Source organism: Dermacentor albipictus, chromosome 8, assembly GCF_038994185.2.
Source record: "Dermacentor albipictus isolate Rhodes 1998 colony chromosome 8, USDA_Dalb.pri_finalv2, whole genome shotgun sequence".
In the NCBI taxonomy this organism is placed as follows: Eukaryota; Metazoa; Arthropoda; class Arachnida; order Ixodida; family Ixodidae; genus Dermacentor; species Dermacentor albipictus.
The window spans coordinates 97,864,740-97,882,585 of record NC_091828.1 but is presented as its reverse complement, the minus strand read 5'-3'; the positions used below and the strand labels follow the sequence as shown (position 1 = coordinate 97,882,585).

The 17,846-nt window shown below is 50.1% G+C and overlaps 1 protein-coding gene across 2 annotated transcripts; it reads right to left on the bottom strand.

The window, feature by feature from the left end:
- Positions 1 to 406: 406 nt before the first annotated feature.
- Positions 407 to 16,996, bottom strand: LOC135912939 (chitinase-3-like protein 1). 2 transcript variants are annotated; one of them, XM_065445559.1, is made up of 7 exons: positions 16,668 to 16,996; positions 13,715 to 14,005; positions 10,734 to 10,966; positions 7,251 to 7,407; positions 3,714 to 3,962; positions 2,399 to 2,698; positions 407 to 924 (listed from the first exon to the last, which is right to left on the bottom strand). In XM_065445559.1, exons 1-7 carry the CDS (start codon positions 16,977 to 16,979, stop codon positions 679 to 681), a joined length of 1,788 nt encoding a protein of 595 aa, XP_065301631.1. In that variant the 5' UTR covers positions 16,980 to 16,996; the 3' UTR covers positions 407 to 678. The 2 variants fall into 2 exon arrangements, with proteins under 2 accessions (XP_065301631.1, XP_065301632.1); XM_065445560.1 differs by lacking the exon at positions 2,399 to 2,698.
- Between the last annotated feature and the right edge of the window lie 850 nt (positions 16,997 to 17,846).

Genomic DNA, 17,846 nt, shown 5'->3' with positions numbered 1-17,846 from the left:
AAAACGCTGGAGTGAAAAAGCGCGGCAACATCAGCGAGCAAATTGACCTCCGTGCTGCCTCTTGCTTCAACGCCAACTAAGCGGCGAGATCACAGCGCACACGAAGCCATCAGCGCTCGGCGCACTCGGTCCCCGTCGCAAATCGCTTTCAGGATAGAGCCCGCGCAGCCGCACCATACGCAGCCGCAGCCGGAGTAGAACGCCACGCCCCCTCTCTCCCCTTTCCGCGGTGCCTTGCGCGCGTGGGAAGACAGCGGGCTTTCCTCCCCGCTTTCCTCAGCGCGAGCGAGATTGAGCCACCATCGTCGGCTCACACTCGCACACACAACATTCGGCGCGAGGCTACGACGTTATCGCACTTGGACTTTATACAGAACATCACGGCGACGGCGACGGCGAAAATGCGCCTGGAGTGTCCATATTTATTTAAAAAGCATTCGCTTATCTGTCAGCCCGCAACAAAGATAATAAAGGAACGCCACCATTTGCAACAACAACAAAACAGAACGTTTTAGACACAATACGAAACACAAATTGTTCAGTAAAAGCTATCGAAATGCGAACGAAAATAGGAAAGCAGAAAGCGGAGAGACATTAGTAAGGCCGCAGTATAGAGCACGGAACGCAGAGCTGGTTTGACGGTGAGGCCGCCGCCTCTGAAGTCCCAGCGGGGGATCGCTACGCCTCGAGCGGGTCCTCGTAGAGGCGCTTCAGCAGCGGGCTCATGGCGCCGCCGCAGGCGCCCAGCGGGTCGTCCAGGTGCGTGTCCAGCGCGGCCACGCACAGCCGGCCGTGGCCGTCGAGCGACATGCGCGCCAGCTTGTGTCGCAGCGCCTCGGGTCCCTCGAGGGCGGCCACCGTGGAGCCGCTGCGAAGCATGCTGCACTCGCGGCTCCGCGACCGCTGCCTCGTCCAGCCACACACCTGCTCGTGCGCAAAGAGAGATAGATAGATAGATAGATAGATAGATAGATAGATAGATAGATAGATAGATAGATAGATAGATAGATAGATAGATAGATAGATAGATAGATAGATAGATAGATAGATAGATAGATAGAGCACGTGGCGTTTGACGGGGATCGTGGCTATAGCCAGCAGACGTCGCTGCTGTAAGTGAGAACTTTCAGTCACGGACCGCGTCGAAACGAAACAAAAAGTTGGCTGTGCCAAAAGGACTTCTTCTTGGGCAAGTTGGTGCTTAGATTTCCTAGGTACACTTTATGGCGCACAGTACATTTCTTGAAAAGGGACAGAAGAAAGGAAGACAGTGAAGCGCCACAGTGAGGGCGCTTCACTGTCTTCCTTTCTTCTGTCCCTTTTCAAGAAATATATTTTGCGCCACAGAGTATACCTAGCTGTGGTTTAGCTCTGGTTAAACCTAGCCGAGTAGTGATAGCTACAGACCCCCGGCTGCGCTTAGGCTTCGCTTGTAGTTAGACATGTTGTTATTAAACTTAGTGGTTTCCCAGTAGACTAAGAAAGGCAGGAGTGGTGGCCGCGCGGCGACCGCAACGAGCCGATTCGCTGGCGAATCGAGGGCCGTGGTGTGACGTCACAGTGCGGCCACAACTCAAAGTGCGGCGACGGCGAAGAGGCGAAACCCTGGCGTGATGTAGCTATCGCTACAAAAAAAGGCGCTTCGGCAGCCCCACGTGAACGGAACTATAACGGGTACCTTATACAGAAAGACTGTGGACAAGGCGACGCCTTGCCCGGACTTGCCTGCCCTACTTTGCCCTGGCCTGCCCTCACTTAGGCTGGCCTGTGCTGGACCTTGCCGCCCTGCCATGTCCTGTCCTGCCTGTTGCCTGCCCGTCCGAAAACAAGGTGATGATCACCCACGCATGAAAACCAAATTCGTTCATATAAAGAAACGCAGTTAACTTATTTTTTTCCGCACAAGTAATTTTTCTCTATATCTCCCGCATACTTCCGTTACACTGCTGTACGTTGCTGCCAGACTAGAGTGTCAACACAGGAAATACACATACCCGTGTGACCTTTCGAAAAAGACAAAAGAAGAATGTTTTTTTGTCTCTTTTTCTGTTTTCATATTGGATTTAGGCGGTAATGATGATTTCCCCATTATTCGTTTTAAATGCGAAGCATTTCTTGGAGAACATTTGCCAATTTGACAGTATCCGTCGATCCATCCATCCATCCATTCACCCACCCACCCACGATAGTTTCGCTCAGAAAAAAAATAGTAAAAAAATGTTTTTTTTTATACTGTTGGCGAGATAGCGCTTCCTATACACTCTCTGCCAGTCCCTTATCTTCTAAGATTCAGTGTGCGTAGTGAACACCGTCGAAATTAATCGCGACCAATTCGCCCGAGCCTCCACCCTTGCCTTCTCCACCCTTACCCTTGCCTTCGGTGTGTCGACTTTCATACCTCGAAGTAGGCGGCCTTGCCGGGCGTGCCGGTGACGGACTGCGGCTCGCCGGGCCCCACGCTGGCGCCGTCCCCTTCGCTGGGCTCACCGACCCTGCCTACGACGGCCTCCGAGCCGTAGTCGGCCAGGCGGTACGTGACGGCGGCCAGCGAGTGCGTGATGCACAGCTTGCCCCAGTGGCCGTGGAATAGGCGCGCCGCGAGCGAGTCCAGCAGGGATCGCACGCTGGGACCCTGGACCGCCTCGTAGGGGCTCGCGCACCGGGGCCACGGGCTCGAGGGACCGTACAACGAGTGCGCCTGCGTTATTACCCGCGGGTGCGGCAGTAAGGTCGCTGTTTACGAGCAACGTGTACGATGTGCTCTAAGGGATCCTATACTTACCGCTGGCGATACGAACATGCTTTAATGAAACGCGCGCATCGTGTATGCACATAATACTGCGACAGTGATATCTGGCGAAAATGGCAGCCCCCACAAGGAAGCAACACGTTTTAAAAATATTGCGCAGCTCTAAGGCATGCGTTGACTTCCATTGGTATACAACGATGCGAGGAGACGACACACGCACACGCACATGCGCGCACGCACACACACACACACACACACACACACACACACACACACACACACACACACACACACACACACACACACACACACACACACACACACACACACACACACACACACACACACACAAACGTGTGTAGTATGCAGCAAGAGTCCCGTATGTTGTTGTCACGCCTCCACGTATTATGTGCGCGTTGACAAGATTTGGAGTGGGTGAGGTGGGTCGTCTTCGCAAGAATCAGGAGACGGCGACGAAGGTGGGCATGCATCGTGCTGATGAAAAATAGAAAGAATCTATCCATTCCGTTTGTACATGGTTTGACTCTATCCGAGTCTCGAGAGGTTCTGCCTAACATGGGGGCCGACACGGCCTTAAACAATCCCTCGCGTACAGCCGCTACAACCTGGGGAGGGATCACCACCGAAGGGTAATTCACTTCTCGTGGTCTCTTGATTGTGGAAGTCTGCTGGCGCTGCGCCCATGGAGGTACCCTTGCCTGCGTGTTCTGCACAGTCTTGTGTCACCTTGTCAAGCGTCTATTAGGGGTCGACGTCTTACAAAAGAAAAGAAAAATGTTAGGTCACATTTTTTCCCTCGCTTACGAGCTATATGGACGCCCCCAAAATGGCGACGAATGGAGTCTCGGCGCCCCCGATAAAACACTCGCCGCCGAAGCCGCACCACTAGGCGGAGACTCGGGAAAAAAGCGTGAAATCGACGCCCGTTTTCAAAGCCCCGTACCTGGACGACGAGAAAGTCGGCGAGCTTGGCAAGCGGCGCGAGCTGCGACGCGACCTCGACGAAGTGCTCCTGCGGCGGCAGCGTCACGGCGAGCAGGAAATCGCGCGGCGCCAGCGGCCGATGCAGTCGCGTCCTCAGGAGCCGCACCAAGTCGGTGAGGGCGCGAGCGTCGCTGGCGCGGCCGCACCTACCGCCAGGTGTCGCCCAGTGCAGGTTGACGCCGTCGTAGCCCAGCGACACCAGCGTCTCCTACGAGACGGGCGACGTTTTATACGCGGATCGCTGTTCACACACGCGGTTGCACGTGGACGGACGGATAGCATACATCCATACATCCATACGCGGTTTATACGCGGATCGCTGTTACATGCGGTTGCACGTGGATGAATGGATAGCATACACCCATCCATCCAGCCGTCGTAGCCTAGCGACACCAGCGTCTCCTCCGAGACGCGCTACGTTTATACGCGGATCGCTGTTCACACATGCGGTTGCTCGTGGATGGATGGATAACATCCATACATCCTACATCCTACATCCATACATCGATCCATACATCCATCCATCCAGCCGTCGTAGCCCAGCGAGAACAGCATCTCCTGCGTGACGCGCGACGTTTATACGCGGATCGCTGTTCACACATGCGGTTGCGCGTGGAATGATGGATAACATGCATGCATCCATACATACATCCATTCAGCCGTCGTAGCCCAGTGAAACCAGCGTCTCCTGCGAGACGCGCGACGTTTATACGCGGATCGCTGTTCACACATGCGGTTGTGAAGGCGATGCGGAAGCACCGCGTTTGTTGTGGACCGCTAAGTCGCCGCTTTTTAAAGAGACAACAACTGCGGCGAAACAACAAATCAGTCTGTAGACTAATAAATTATTCTGTCGAAACTTCCGTCTCGATCACTTTACCGTAGTTTCTTTCTCGTGTCTGTGTGTGTTTTTGTTGTGCCCATGTGCAGCGCCGGTATACGTCATTGTGACGTCACACATTCGAAGGTATCGTTTCTTATATTTGAGGCGTTGCGGTTCAGTAAACATTCTTAACACTTGCGCATCACCTTTTGGATGCCTTAGAACAGAATTCAGTCCATCTTCACCGATAAAGAAAGGCTAACTAAGTCCAAGCAAACAGGGTCAAATGATTTCACGTCAGGGCGAGCTGCTGCAGGAACTTCGAGGCAGTGTTGCCAGTCGTCTTTCGGTTTTGAGCCTTTTCTGCCCTAACGGGTATATGCCCACGATAAGAGACCCTCGTTTGTTGGTATTACAAACAGTTTAATTACTACCAAATATTAATTACTTTCGTTTTTAGTATCCGTCTAAAGGCCAACTACAACAACATTTTTGACCACGTAACATGTCCGGTTTCATATACCATATGTCGTATGTAACTTGCGCCAAAATTTAAAAGAAATGCAAGTGTCACGAAGCTGGACAGAATAAGGGTAATAGACGCCGTCACTAGGAGCAATCAGACTAGATTTTTATTTAACCTAATTAATTAGTTTTTGTTATTGAGTGAATCAATTGCTCAAATAATACGTTCAGAGCAAAAGTGTCAATGAGAACATTTTAGACCTTCCTACTAGATTTCCCTATTCAGCTTTATGTTGCTCAATAAGTCCTACATAAAAGTTTCTTTCTAAGACTTAAACAAAGCCCGTGAAATACAAGAAGAAAGTGCCACACGACCAGTCGCGCTTGGATTTTGCGGTCTTATTCATATTTTATGAACCCGAAGACATACCTTGTTATATTGTTTTTTACCAGATTTTATTAGTTGTACACATATATACTTGCACTGTTGACCTCCTTGATGTCCTAAACTATCTGGCTGACGGTCCAGATAGTTTAGCCATATTCTGCGCTTTATCAATAAATCAAACGAACGAACGAACGAACGAACGAACGAACGAACGAACGAACGAACGAACGAACGAACGAACGAACGAACGAACGAACGAACGAACGAACGAACGAACGAACGAACGAACGAACGAACGAACGAACGAACGAACGAACGAACGAACGAACGAACGAACGAACGAACGAACGAACGAACGAACGAACGAACGAACGAACGAACGAACGAACGAACGAACGAACGAACGAACGAACGAACGAACGAACGAACGAACGAACGAACGAACGAACGAACGAACGAACGAACGAACGAACGAACGAACGAACGAACGAACGAACGAACGAACGAACGAACGAACGAACGAACGAACGAACGAACGAACGAACGAACGAACGAACGAACGAACGGACGGACGGACGGACGGACGGACGGACGGACGGACGGACGGACGGACGGACGGACGGACGGACGGACGAACGAACGAACGAACGAACGAACGAACGAACGAACGAACGAACGGACGGACGGACGGACGGACGGACGGACGGACGAACGAACGAACGAACGAATGAACATCGTCGACTCCATGAACGCAAACCCGCCCCTTCAGTTTGTTGTACAAGCTCGCAAGGCAGCGGCCTTTAAGAACACTTCATTACTAGCGAAAAATAAGTGATGATTGTGACGATTATTTCCTGAGAATGTCTTTCTTTTTACGTTTTTATTGTGCCTGAACATCTTCATAATTATTTTATAAACTAGCTTTATATTACCTGCTATAAACTAGCTTTATATTATATTGCGGCAGCGAGCTTCATCCCGCTGAGATGGGCCTCGAAGAAAAAATGCACGGGCGGCGCGTCAGAGGTGTTAGCTCGCCAAGGTTGCCAGACGAAATTCTCCCTCTTAACCCTTTTTTCCCTCCCTTGTTGTCCCCACGTCCCGCGCATAATCACATCCGGCGCGCTCGACGAACAGCAGGGCTGGATAGGTTTTTCCTCCAAGTCATTATAAAAGTTGTTTGAGTACTGGCCTTGCATTCCAGCATTTTTGTGTAGATATTCCTTAATCTTCTTTTCTCTTCCTCAAAACGTCCCTGTCTACCTTGCACCGCTACCGACGCCTGTAACGGATATGGTGCTATCAACCTCTTCCCTGCTTCTTTCTTTTTTCACCAACACTCGAAACATCCCCTGCTTATCTCGACGGCCACCCGCGGTGGTTGTTTAGTGGCTATGGTGTTGGGCCGCTAAGCACGAGGTCGCGGTATCGAATCCCGGCCATGGCGGCCGCATTTCGAAGGAGTCGCAATGCAAAAACACTCGTGTACTTATATTTAGGTGCAACGTTAAAGAACCCCACCCCAGGTGGTCGGAATCTCCGGAGTCCCCCGCTACGGCGTGCCTCACAATCGGAGAGCGGTTTTGCCACGTAAAACCCCATAATTTATTTTTATTTGTCTCGACTAGCGACCGGTTGACGTTTGTGTCCACGTTAAAACCGAGCCCTGCCGGAAAGATGTACGTTTACCTGCATGGATGGATGGATGGACGTTATGAGCGTCCCCGTTGGAACGGAGCGGTGGGTTGTGCCACCTAGCTCTCGCTATTATACTGCCTAATGTCCTACCTAGGTTAAGCAATAGAAAAAGAAAAACAAACCTTGAGGTCCTTGGCGAGTGCCTCCCTCCGGACTTCGTCGGAGGCCAGCCGTGACCAGTTGGCGTTGTCCGTCTCCTCGCCGCCCACCGTGAAGAGGACCTGCGTGCCGAATCCGCGACGGTGGGCCACGCGAACCAGTTCGGGCATGCCGAACTGCCTGCGAACAAAAGATGCACGAGCGAAAGCAAAAGAAGCGTGATTCGGCGAGGTGGCGCCAAGTTGAACTCTATAGTCTCTGGCCCGTACACATTTTTCTGGAGATCGCCAGGACAAACGGGGCAACGCAAGACTGAAGGGCCACCGCACATCGCTGAACTAAGAACAGAATTTGGGACGAATAAAAAGCTTGAATTAATTCATTCATAAACCTTTATTTACGCTATTAGATCGCATCCTTGATTGTAAGGCGAAGCCGCATTTTCGTGGCCACAACAACAACAACAACAACAACAACAACAACAACAACAACAACAACAACAACAACAATTGCAATGCACCCGATGATAACGCCTGCACTGATTTTCACAGGTAAAAAAAGAACGTTTGAATGTAACGTCCTTTATTTTTACCTTACCCGATTTTCATAATATGGGAAAGAAATGGCGATTTCTATTGACGTAGAAAAATATTTGTAACTCTGAAGTGGCTACATTTGATGAAGGGGGGGGGGGGGCGAGTCAGATTTGAGCACAAGCTAACGTATCGATCAGACATCTAACACGCACGTCACATTTCAGAGAACGTCACCGGAAAATAAACGTGTGTTACAAATCAGTAAATACAATACGTACATGTACCATTTGACAAGATATGCTGAAAATCGTCAGATTTTGAAAAAGAAACGAAGCATCAAGTTCACTTCCTTGGTATACTTGATTGTGGCGCGAAATAAATTTCTTGAGAAGGGACAGAAAAAAAGAAGACAGTGGCGCTTCAGTCCTTTTTCTGTCCTTTTTCACGAAATGCCTTTCGCACCACAATCAAGTATACTTAGGAAATGTAAGCACCGACATGCCCAAGAAGAAGTCCTTTTGAAATATCAACCTCATATCTTTCTAAATAACATTTCAGAAAACCATATCACAAACCTCCATAAATGTTCGAGCATCTAAACCGAACGATATTTATATTGCAGCACTCCGAAGTACACTAGTAATTTGAGAATGTGAATTTTGCTAGAATAACCGAAAAACCCATCACCTTTACGTTACCAGTAAAGAAAGTATATAATGCTTTTTGTTTAAGAAAAAGCAAGGATTCCATCTTCCTTCACTTCTGACGATCAAACAGACAAAGTTTACGAAATCGTTTATGAAATGTTTTTCGCGACGACGTGGTGCAATGTAAACTTCGCTTTTTTATTTTTTGCTTTTCTTTCTTGCTTGCCTTACCTGTTTTAAGATGTTTTATTGTTCACGACAGCATATCCAAATTGCAGTTCTTGCAAATCAGCCAAACTACGCTTTTTTGTTCAACGCAACAAATTTCACTCAATTTGATTCAAGAGCTGTCTAATGAGACCATATTTGCGTTCGAATAACATTTATTTGAACAGTAAAGTCTGAGTCAGCCAGGAGCTAAAGTTTCCAGTAATTGAAACCAATATAGACATCCACGACACCGCACGTATCTTTTCCACATGGTCACGTGATCAGTTCAACGTGTACATACAGTCGAAGACATACATTGATAGCGCTCCCTCTTAGAACTACTCCAATAGAGTAGAAGGCTGCTTTCATCAAAGATCGAGTTTAACCAGTGCAGTCCCACATGAGCAAGCAGCAGACACATACAATTTATTTGGCTTCTCCGCATAATGAGCAGTGCGGCGGTGGAGCCAGCTTTCGCGAAAGCTCGTATAGGTGAGAAGCCAGGCAGGTGAGAATGTCTTTCTTTTTTCGCGTTTCTTTCGCGGTATTTGTTGCAGTGCGCGAAATGGCACAGACACGTACCATTATTCTGATAAACTGTTTCAACTCAGAATAACAGAGGCCATGAAGCAAGGATGCAATCACCAGACATGCAAACTACTGACATTCAGTGTACCAGCCACCATATATCGCACCACACTCAAGGGCCACCACAGAACATGCTGCTCACATTACCAGGGAGTACTTTGAAAGTATATTTTTCCCCTAGAAGGCTGGCCAGGGTACGCGCCCCGCCAAGTGCCCGCCTGGTCTTGTATCACGTTCTTGATTAACGCCTTTTATATGAATAGTCGTTTGAGGAAAATTCTTTATTGAAAAAAAAAAGAATAATAGGCTCTGCTTTGCTGTCCTGCTTAAACGCTTTCGCCAAGCTGCGCACTCACCTGGGTGTACAGTTACTCGAGCGTACCGTAATTATGTAGCTCTCTCCCATAAGATATTTCCATTGCAGCAGGTCATTCAATCTAACAGGGAACAAACAAAGGCTTTGTGTTTCCGAGAAAGACTAAGGGTTAGCCCATTGTACCCGGATAATCCTCACGTGAACTTTAAATCGCCCTGCGACTCGAAGGCGAAGATAAACAGCAAACAATCCAATATCATTTCTCAGTAGTACCGAGTGCTGAATAATGTTGACTGACTGGGGTTCATTACCACGCACCCGATGCACAGACACGAGATTTTTTCTTGAAAGAACTCTCTCATTGGCTACTCACCCGCGGTTTGGCCCGAGTCACGTGGGGGCGGTGTGATGCTCCAACGCCTAAACGTTATACATCATCGTCGAGAAACCAACGCCACGCCAAATTCCGTGGAAGTAAATCATAGTTAAATCATAAAAGCATAAAGTTAAAGCATAAAGCATAGTTTCAAGAAAAAAAATTTGCAGTTTCGAACAAAAGGCGGAGCATCAATTGCGATAGCGAATTAGTAGACATCTATACGAAGCATGGATAGTAGTCTTGTGGGTCGTATAAAGTTGTAAGCATTCGTTTACTGACTAAACAACAATGGTGCCAGCGCGCACCAGCAAACACGAACGTATCTCACTCGTTGACCATGTACACTCGCTGTCAAAGCGCTGACGTGAGGAAGAGCGGCAGCAGCAGCGAGCGAATTGACCTTCGTGCTGCCCCTCGCATCAACGCGAACTAAGCGGCGAGAACACAGCGCACACGAAGCTATCGGCACTCGGCGAACTCTGACCCCCTCGCAGATTGTTTTCGAGGTAGGACCCGCGCGGCCGCACCATACGCAGCAACTACCGAAGTAGAGTGGCCCCCTCGTGCCACCTCTCCCCCGTGCCTTGCGCGCGTTGGAGGACGGCGGGCTTCCTCCCCGCTTTCTTCCCTTGCACGCGCTAGATTGAGCCACCATCGTCGGTTCACTCTTGCACGCCTTCGCTCGCACATAGAGCATACGGCACGCGGCGATGACGTTATCGCCCTTGGACTTTATACGGAACATCACGGCGACGGCGACGGCAGAAATGCGCCTTGAGTGTCCTTATAATCGCAATCAGACAAAAGCAATCAGAGCGGCGGCGACGCACCTGTCGAATCCCGGGTTCCGATACGCCAGCCGCCCGTCGTGCAGCGCGAACGGGGCGTGGTACACGGCGTGCGTGCAGTACCGCAGCGCCATCTGTCGCGGGAAGTACGAGTAAGGCGGCGGCAGCCGGTGCGCATGGCGGTCGTAGAAGCAGAGCACGGCGCGGGAACCGTTGCGGACCAGCCGCGGAGCGAGGAACTCGAGCTCGCTCGCGTTCCACGACTCCTCGAGCTCCTTGGCGCGGAGACAAAGTGGATTACTTCAGTTCCGCACGAAACACACGACCACAATAAGAAGAGATAGACAGGAAAGGCCAAGTTGTTATTAGAGAGAGTTGTTTTTAATTAAACTACGTCTGGACGAACAAATTCCGTCTTGATTTTCGGACGCACAATATAGTTTCCTACAGAAAAACTTTGTCTTAATAAAGATACGTGCTAGATGTTTGTTTTTTGTTAGTGTTTTTGGATTTTTGTTAGTGTTTTTGGACGTGTTACGGCATTACTTGTTATTATTGATTTGCGTTTCAGTTTCCGTGCCTTGTTTGTACTTGTGTTTGGCCTCAGGCGCATTCAAGGAACCCTATTATAGTCCGCGTTCTTTTCTCTCTTTGTCGAATGAGAAAAGTGAAGTCGCCGGCCTGCTGCCGGAACTTCACTTCAACCCTTCCAAAAGCTTAAACAAGCTCGTTCAAGTATGTCGCGTCAACACCTTTCAAGTAAGCTATCGTTATGAACGACTGTTCATTCGATATCGACGGAACTAATGCATGCGCAGACTTGCACGCAAGCCCAACAAACCGAAAACCCAATCATGTTGTTCAACAATAGATGTGGCTCACAGCTGCTGTACAGGCGATTGACATCGTCGCCGCCGGCCCATAACCACGTGCTCATTTGGAGTCACGCGATGTAGGCGTTCTAATACCTCCTCAAATATTTGTTGTGTTGTTTCGGCTGCGTCTTACGAAAAGCCGGAACCAAGTCGTGAATACAGCGCGGGAACATCGCAGCGATGTCACGAGTATCTCGAAAATCAATGTATTCCGTTCGACAATCTAAGAATAGTAATTGAAATGCAGGGACAGCACTGTAAAATAATATACACCCTAAAAAGTGAGAAAGGGTGTAAATGTGTCTATAACTCACATCCCTAGGGTGTCCGTTATATAGACAACACCCTAAGGATGTGAGTTTACACCCTTTCACACTTACACCTTTTTTCACTTTTTGGGGTGTAAATTATTTTACAGTGAGGCAGAGTTGATCGCTCAGGAAAGCCAAAGAAATTCCTCCGCTCTCCTCCACAAACGCACAGTGAAAGAAAAACAAAGCAGAAAAAGCGGGTAAAGTGTAGGCATCTTGGAAGGTGTGAAAGAGAATTGAGAGAACGTAGGTAGAAAAGGAAACAGTTCCTTTGAGCCAAAGGAACACTTATCTTCATCAGGTTTCCTTAAATAAGCACGAGGTAATCAAAAGCAACTGTGCTGCATCCCGGCGTCGACACTTTCGTTTACATAAGCATTCTTGGTAGCGCTACGCCACTACTACACGTCAACCCGTAACGTCCTGACTATCGACAGCGTCTAGTCACTTGTTATTTCATCACTGCATCTGTATCAATTGTTGCCCTTGTGTCACTATTGCGTCGTCATTTAACGAGGCAGTCGGCACCGGTGCTGCGTCTCATCTATACACCATCGCTGAAACGATCGACACATCCATCTCCATAGTCAGGCAAGTGCTATAGAACGGCGTTATGCCATAGGAAACCAGCACCGAAACTTCGCGATCTAACAGCAGTGACGTAACACACAGCCTAGCGAGCGGTGGACACAGTTTACAGAAATACGTGCTGCGATTTCGGATCGGCAAATTCACGGTTAGTTTTTTGAAGCGCGTGTGTCCAGCTTCCGACCCGTCTGCAGGCACTGACGTACTCGAACGTAGCATCACATACGATTGCCGCGACCCGCACGGCCATGGAGAGAACTAGGCTGGACGCGTCGGCCTAAGCAAGCGTCAGTACAGGCGCTCGCCTGTTATCGTTAAATGTGCCGAGCAATCTTCGTTTGGGCCTGTCAGCTAAACTCAGCTCTTCCCCTCAACCCTAACCCAACCCGAGAGGAGTGGGAGGCGACGCTGCTCGGTTGCTCGGACCTTCAGGCCCAAAAGGCCTTGGTCCAGAGGGCTAAGCTGGCGGCTCGTACAATGGGGTCCCGGAATAGAGACTCCACCCATAGCGGAGCCCCATAAGGGCTCTACCTCTCTTCCTGTTTTGAATAAAAGCTTTCAATCATCATAAATCGTGGCCTGCATGCCGGACGGCGCCAACACGTTTTAGTAAAGACATTCAAGCTGCCGCAGCGCCTCGTGGCCAGCGCGGGTTCCTCTCTCAGCAAGAAACGCGTTAAATGAAGTGGTTATTTGCTTGACGGTCGCGTTACGCTACCTAGGTGCACTTGTTAGCTTTAAGAAGAATCCTTGCGGAAAAAAAAATTTAAACAGACGCACCACATATATGCCATTCAACGCTTCTAGATTACTGCTTGAGTTGTTGGATTACCGTTGTGCGCACATGCCCTCCGGGATTTGGCGACCGCAGTGCCGAATCTCGGAGGCCCTGGTGTGCGTGACCCTTCTCTGTTACGGGCCGCATAGCGTGTCGCAAGAAGTACGCCGTATTGGCGGGAAAATGAAATCACGCTTGCAGTTTGAAAAAGAAAGTCTTAGTAATCTCGCAACGTTGACACCAGTAGCTACTTTTATGTAATGCTGAAGCCAGTGGCGTAGCTAGGTCATCTGACACCCGGGGCCCATAGGTCTTCTGTCACCTCCCCCCCCCCCGCCCCCCGGGTGTAGCCGGGGGAAAGAGGGGCGTCTGCAGACGTATCTGACACCCCCCCCCCTCACTGGCCCCTTGCACCCGGGGCCCGCGGCCCGCCGGCCCCCCTGTTGCTACGCCACTGGCTGAAGCCTTTACCTGCACGAGCTTCGTCTGGCAGTAGGAGTCTTCCCCGCCGTCCAGCGGCTGCACTTCGCTGCTGTCGGCGCTGGCGACCGCCCCTGCTTCGTGCCCCGGGCGCCCGCCGCTCCCCTGTGCTGGGTGCTCGTCGTCCCCGAGCCTCGAGCGGACGCCGCCGTCCAGCCGAAGCAGCGGGGCCGCCGACCGCGGCGCCACCCCGTGGTCGTTAGCCGAAGGCGCGAGCAGGAACGACGCGGCCATCACGATGGCGGCGCACGCGGCGCCCGTGTACAGCCACAGCGGCGAGCACTGCAAGCGACGACGCGGCGGCGGAGTAATGACGAGCGTCACCGCGTGGGAATAGTGGCGCTGCAGTCGGCGTGACGGTAACGTGACGTACGGGAGGGATCACGCGGGAACACCCGCCGAGTCGGCCGCATTCGGAAGTAGGATCCGGCGCAGTAGGGAAACTTTAAGCAACGTTGTAATAGGGTACCCTTCGTCACGCTATGTTTCGCAGCTCACCTCGCTTAGAGCCGTTGAAAGAGCAGCCTAAACTGCAAAATGAGAGCTAGAGAAGAGTGCCTGATGTAAATATTTAACAGTGAACAGGAACAGTCTGACCAGATATCACTTCCTTACAAGTCCTCTCATTTAGAGGTACTACGGAGACGATGTGCTGCTTGACGTGACACTAGAAGAAATCGCGGTGCATATATGCGACGAGCGCAAGCGAGATGGTCTTCCGAACGGGGCAACCGTAAGGACTAGCCATTCAAGTTGAACCTTCGTTCGTCAAAGAAAAACAACCTGGTGCCACACTGATTTGTTGTACAAATGACGAAGATAAAAAAACAACAAAAATCGCAGTTTCGCCCGAAAGGCGAACCATTGATTACGATAGCAAATTAGCGGACAGCTATAGGAAGTAAGAATATTAGCTTTACCAGCCGTATAAACTCGTAAACACAGGCACACTAACTAAATTCACAAGCACGATGTCACGCGCGCACAAACATGAGCGCATCTCACTCAATGACCGTGGAAACTTTGTCAAAACGATGGAGTGAGTAAGCACGGCAGCAGCAGCGAGCGAATTGAACTTCGTGCTGCGTATCGTATCAACGGGAACAAGCCGTGGAAACACAGCGCACTGTGGCTTTCAAGACAAAGCGGCCCCGAGTAGAACGTGTCGCCCCCATGCCAACCCTCCTGCCGAAGCGTTGCGCGCGACGGAAGACGGCGCGCTTCCTCCCTGCTTCCCTCCCTTGCGTGCGTGAGATTGAGCCGCTATCACCCGCTCACCTTCCAATGCTTTCACTCGCACATACAGCATACGGCTCGCGGCGACGATTTCATGGGCCTTTGGATTTATACGGAACCTCACGGCGACGGCGACGGCATAAATGCGCCTGCAGTGTCCATATAATTTCTATCGCAATAAAAAAAATAAACGTAGGCCACCTGTTCAACGTTGGAAGGGATGTAACAGTAGGCCAGCGCTCAGAGATCGTTGAGAAACTGAACGAGTTCAGAGAATATTTTGCAATGGCCTCATCTGAAAAAGAATGCACGCCAGTGCTCGGAATGGACATTATGAAGCGCGTCTATTGAGAGAAGACATTAAAAGGCTTACCCGCCGTGGTTGCTCAGTGGCTATGGTGTTGGGCTGCTGAGCACGAGGTCGCGGGATCGAATCCCGGCCACGGCGGCCGCATTTCGATGGGGGCGAAATGCGAAAACACCCGTGTGCTTAGATTTAGGTGCACGTTAAAGAACCCCAGGTGGTCGAAATTTCCGGAGTCCCCCACTACGGCGTGCCTGATAATCAGAAAGTGGTTTTGGCACGTAAAACCCCATAATTTATATTACATTAAAAGGCGAACGAAGAAGGACATGAAATTTTCTTAAAATAGTTGAGTGCAAGAGTAAACGTAAGCGAGCATTACTAACTTGATTGCGAGACTGGGTGGTCTGATTTTTCATACGTGTGTAGAGATAATTCCGGTGTGCTGTTGTTTCTATTTCCTTTTGCGTAGTGTGCGCCATTTAGTTTCTTCAGAAGTAGCTTTCCGAGGCGGCAAGTCAGTCAAGATGGCCGGAAGAAGTGACTGCTATTTAATGATGAACGTTGACAATGAACTCGTGAAGGAAGTGCTGTGCGCCATAAAAAGGAACTTTACTTAAAATGTTCTCTAATGTAATACTAGCTTGTGTTTCGTTTTAATTTATAACGTGCGAGAGTGTTTAAGTGTTTCGGTACTGTAGGAATTTTTAACAAATAGCTTTTTGTCATCTTCATTTACAGCGTAGCGGAAGTTATTATATCCAAGGCAATTTAGAAAATTGTGTATATTCGCTGTAACGAAGGAATGGCCGAACGTTGAGAAATCACTATAGCGCCCCTTGTAGGCGCGCGCTGAACGCCGTGCACAAGCAAGCCCTAGTGGAATCTGCGTGCTCATATATGTGGCGTTGCCTTGCCCATGTGACCGCGTAAGAGGTTACTATGTACCCTTCAGAATAAAACCCCAAGCCATTTCTTTCCCTACAATGCCTGAACCAGTGCCTACGGATGAAGATAACCCAATCAATCGGTTAACCAAACAGTCGGCTCGTTGGTCAGTCCCTCAGTGAATCAAACAGCTACAAAATGAACAATTACTGAGTGAGTGAGTGAGTGAGTGAGTGAGTTAGTGAGTGAGTCTATCTACCAATAAATCAAACAACCACTCAGTCAATCTGTGAATCAGCCATCAATTGGTGAATACAACTCAGTCAGGCCTATATCAAGTATTCCCTCAACCAACCAATCAGTCATTCATACAAGGAAGCAAGTTACTCGGTGAACATAAAGAAATCATTCCGCCAGCCAGCCAGCTATCCACTCAACCAGCCAATCCGTCTCTCAAACGAACCCAAGTTACTCAGCAAATCAACTCTATACGGACAATTTTCGCAAGGAGCGCACCTTCCTCCTGAGAGCGGCCATCCTGCGGCCCCACAGAGGCGCAACGTAGACTGCCACGAAGCGCTGAGCTCGAGTCACGTCCTGCCGGGACGCCACCGAAATTTCGGAGACTTCGACTGTCGAGGTGACGGAGCCGATGTCGCCACCGCGGCTCGATAGGGCTCGGCGGCCGTCGCCGGCCACGGTCGAGCCACCGCCGTCCCGCGCTTCCAGCCGCGGTTCCTCCGAGAACTCGAACTCGCACCCGCAGTCGGAGCTGCTCAGCTCCGAAGGCCACGCGGACGACGATTCGGGCGGCGACGCGAGTTGCATGGTTACCTCTCGATCGGGCTCTTTGTTCTTCTTTGCCTTTCACGAGCAGTTTGCGCCTGGAGCCCGAGGCCACGCACTGCTGGTGATGATGATTATTGCGATGAGGATGATGATGATGATTCAGAGAACGGCACATACCCACAAGCGGGGATAAAGGTGTACTTAATGGAGTTAGCATTCTTAGGATGTTTCAGGCACTTCCAGGGCCACGGCAACTTGGCTCAACGGGTAGTTTCGGAATACCCAGTTGGGGAACAGACAACTTGGTCAGTTGGGTATGCGCAACGACTATTATCTTCCCTGTAGACTATGGACTACCCCAAGTTAGCGTGGGTTGGGTCAACCACTTGGAGACACACGGAAAGCAGATAGACAGACAGATAACGGAAAATGCTTGGCGTATCCTAGAACGCTACTCGCATTCAAAACAGAAATATAGGTACCTCCGTGTACATTATTGAATTGTTGCCTACTGCCGAACAGGCGCCGACGTGATGACGAAGACAGAACTAGAGCTCGCTGTCTACCTATAGCTTCCTGTAGCCGAGTGGCCGTTGCCGGTAACAACGGCGGTGCGACTTCATCAGGGCCAGCAAAAGGCCAAAGTTGAGGAAAATGAAGCGGGTCACTAAAGAACTTGGGGGACGCTTAGGCTTCACCTTTAATAGAGGAACATGATAGCAGTCAAAGATCCCTGACTGCTTCGCACGCTTCCCGGCAACTGCAGTTTATGTAACCGTAATGTTTACTGGAAAACGCTGTAGGCTTTGAGCATGCCAAATTGTTTGCCATATGTTCTACATCTTCCTTCTCTCGTCATCGTCATCCATCATGCGCCTCTTTCTTCCCTCTTTCTTTCCCTCTTTC

Coding starts and splice junctions, on each gene's coding strand:
- LOC135912939 (XM_065445559.1), bottom strand. CDS start 16,979: ATGCAACTCGCGTCGCCGCCCGAATCGTCGTCCGCGTGGCCTTCGGAG. Junction 7,408..10,733: donor CGGAACCCGGGATTCGACAG/GTGCGTCGCCGC, acceptor TTTTGTTCGCAG/GCAGTTCGGCATGCCCGAAC. Junction 3,963..7,250: donor CACTCGCCAAGGACCTCAAG/GTTTGTTTTTCT, acceptor CCCGTCTCGTAG/GAGACGCTGGTGTCGCTGGG.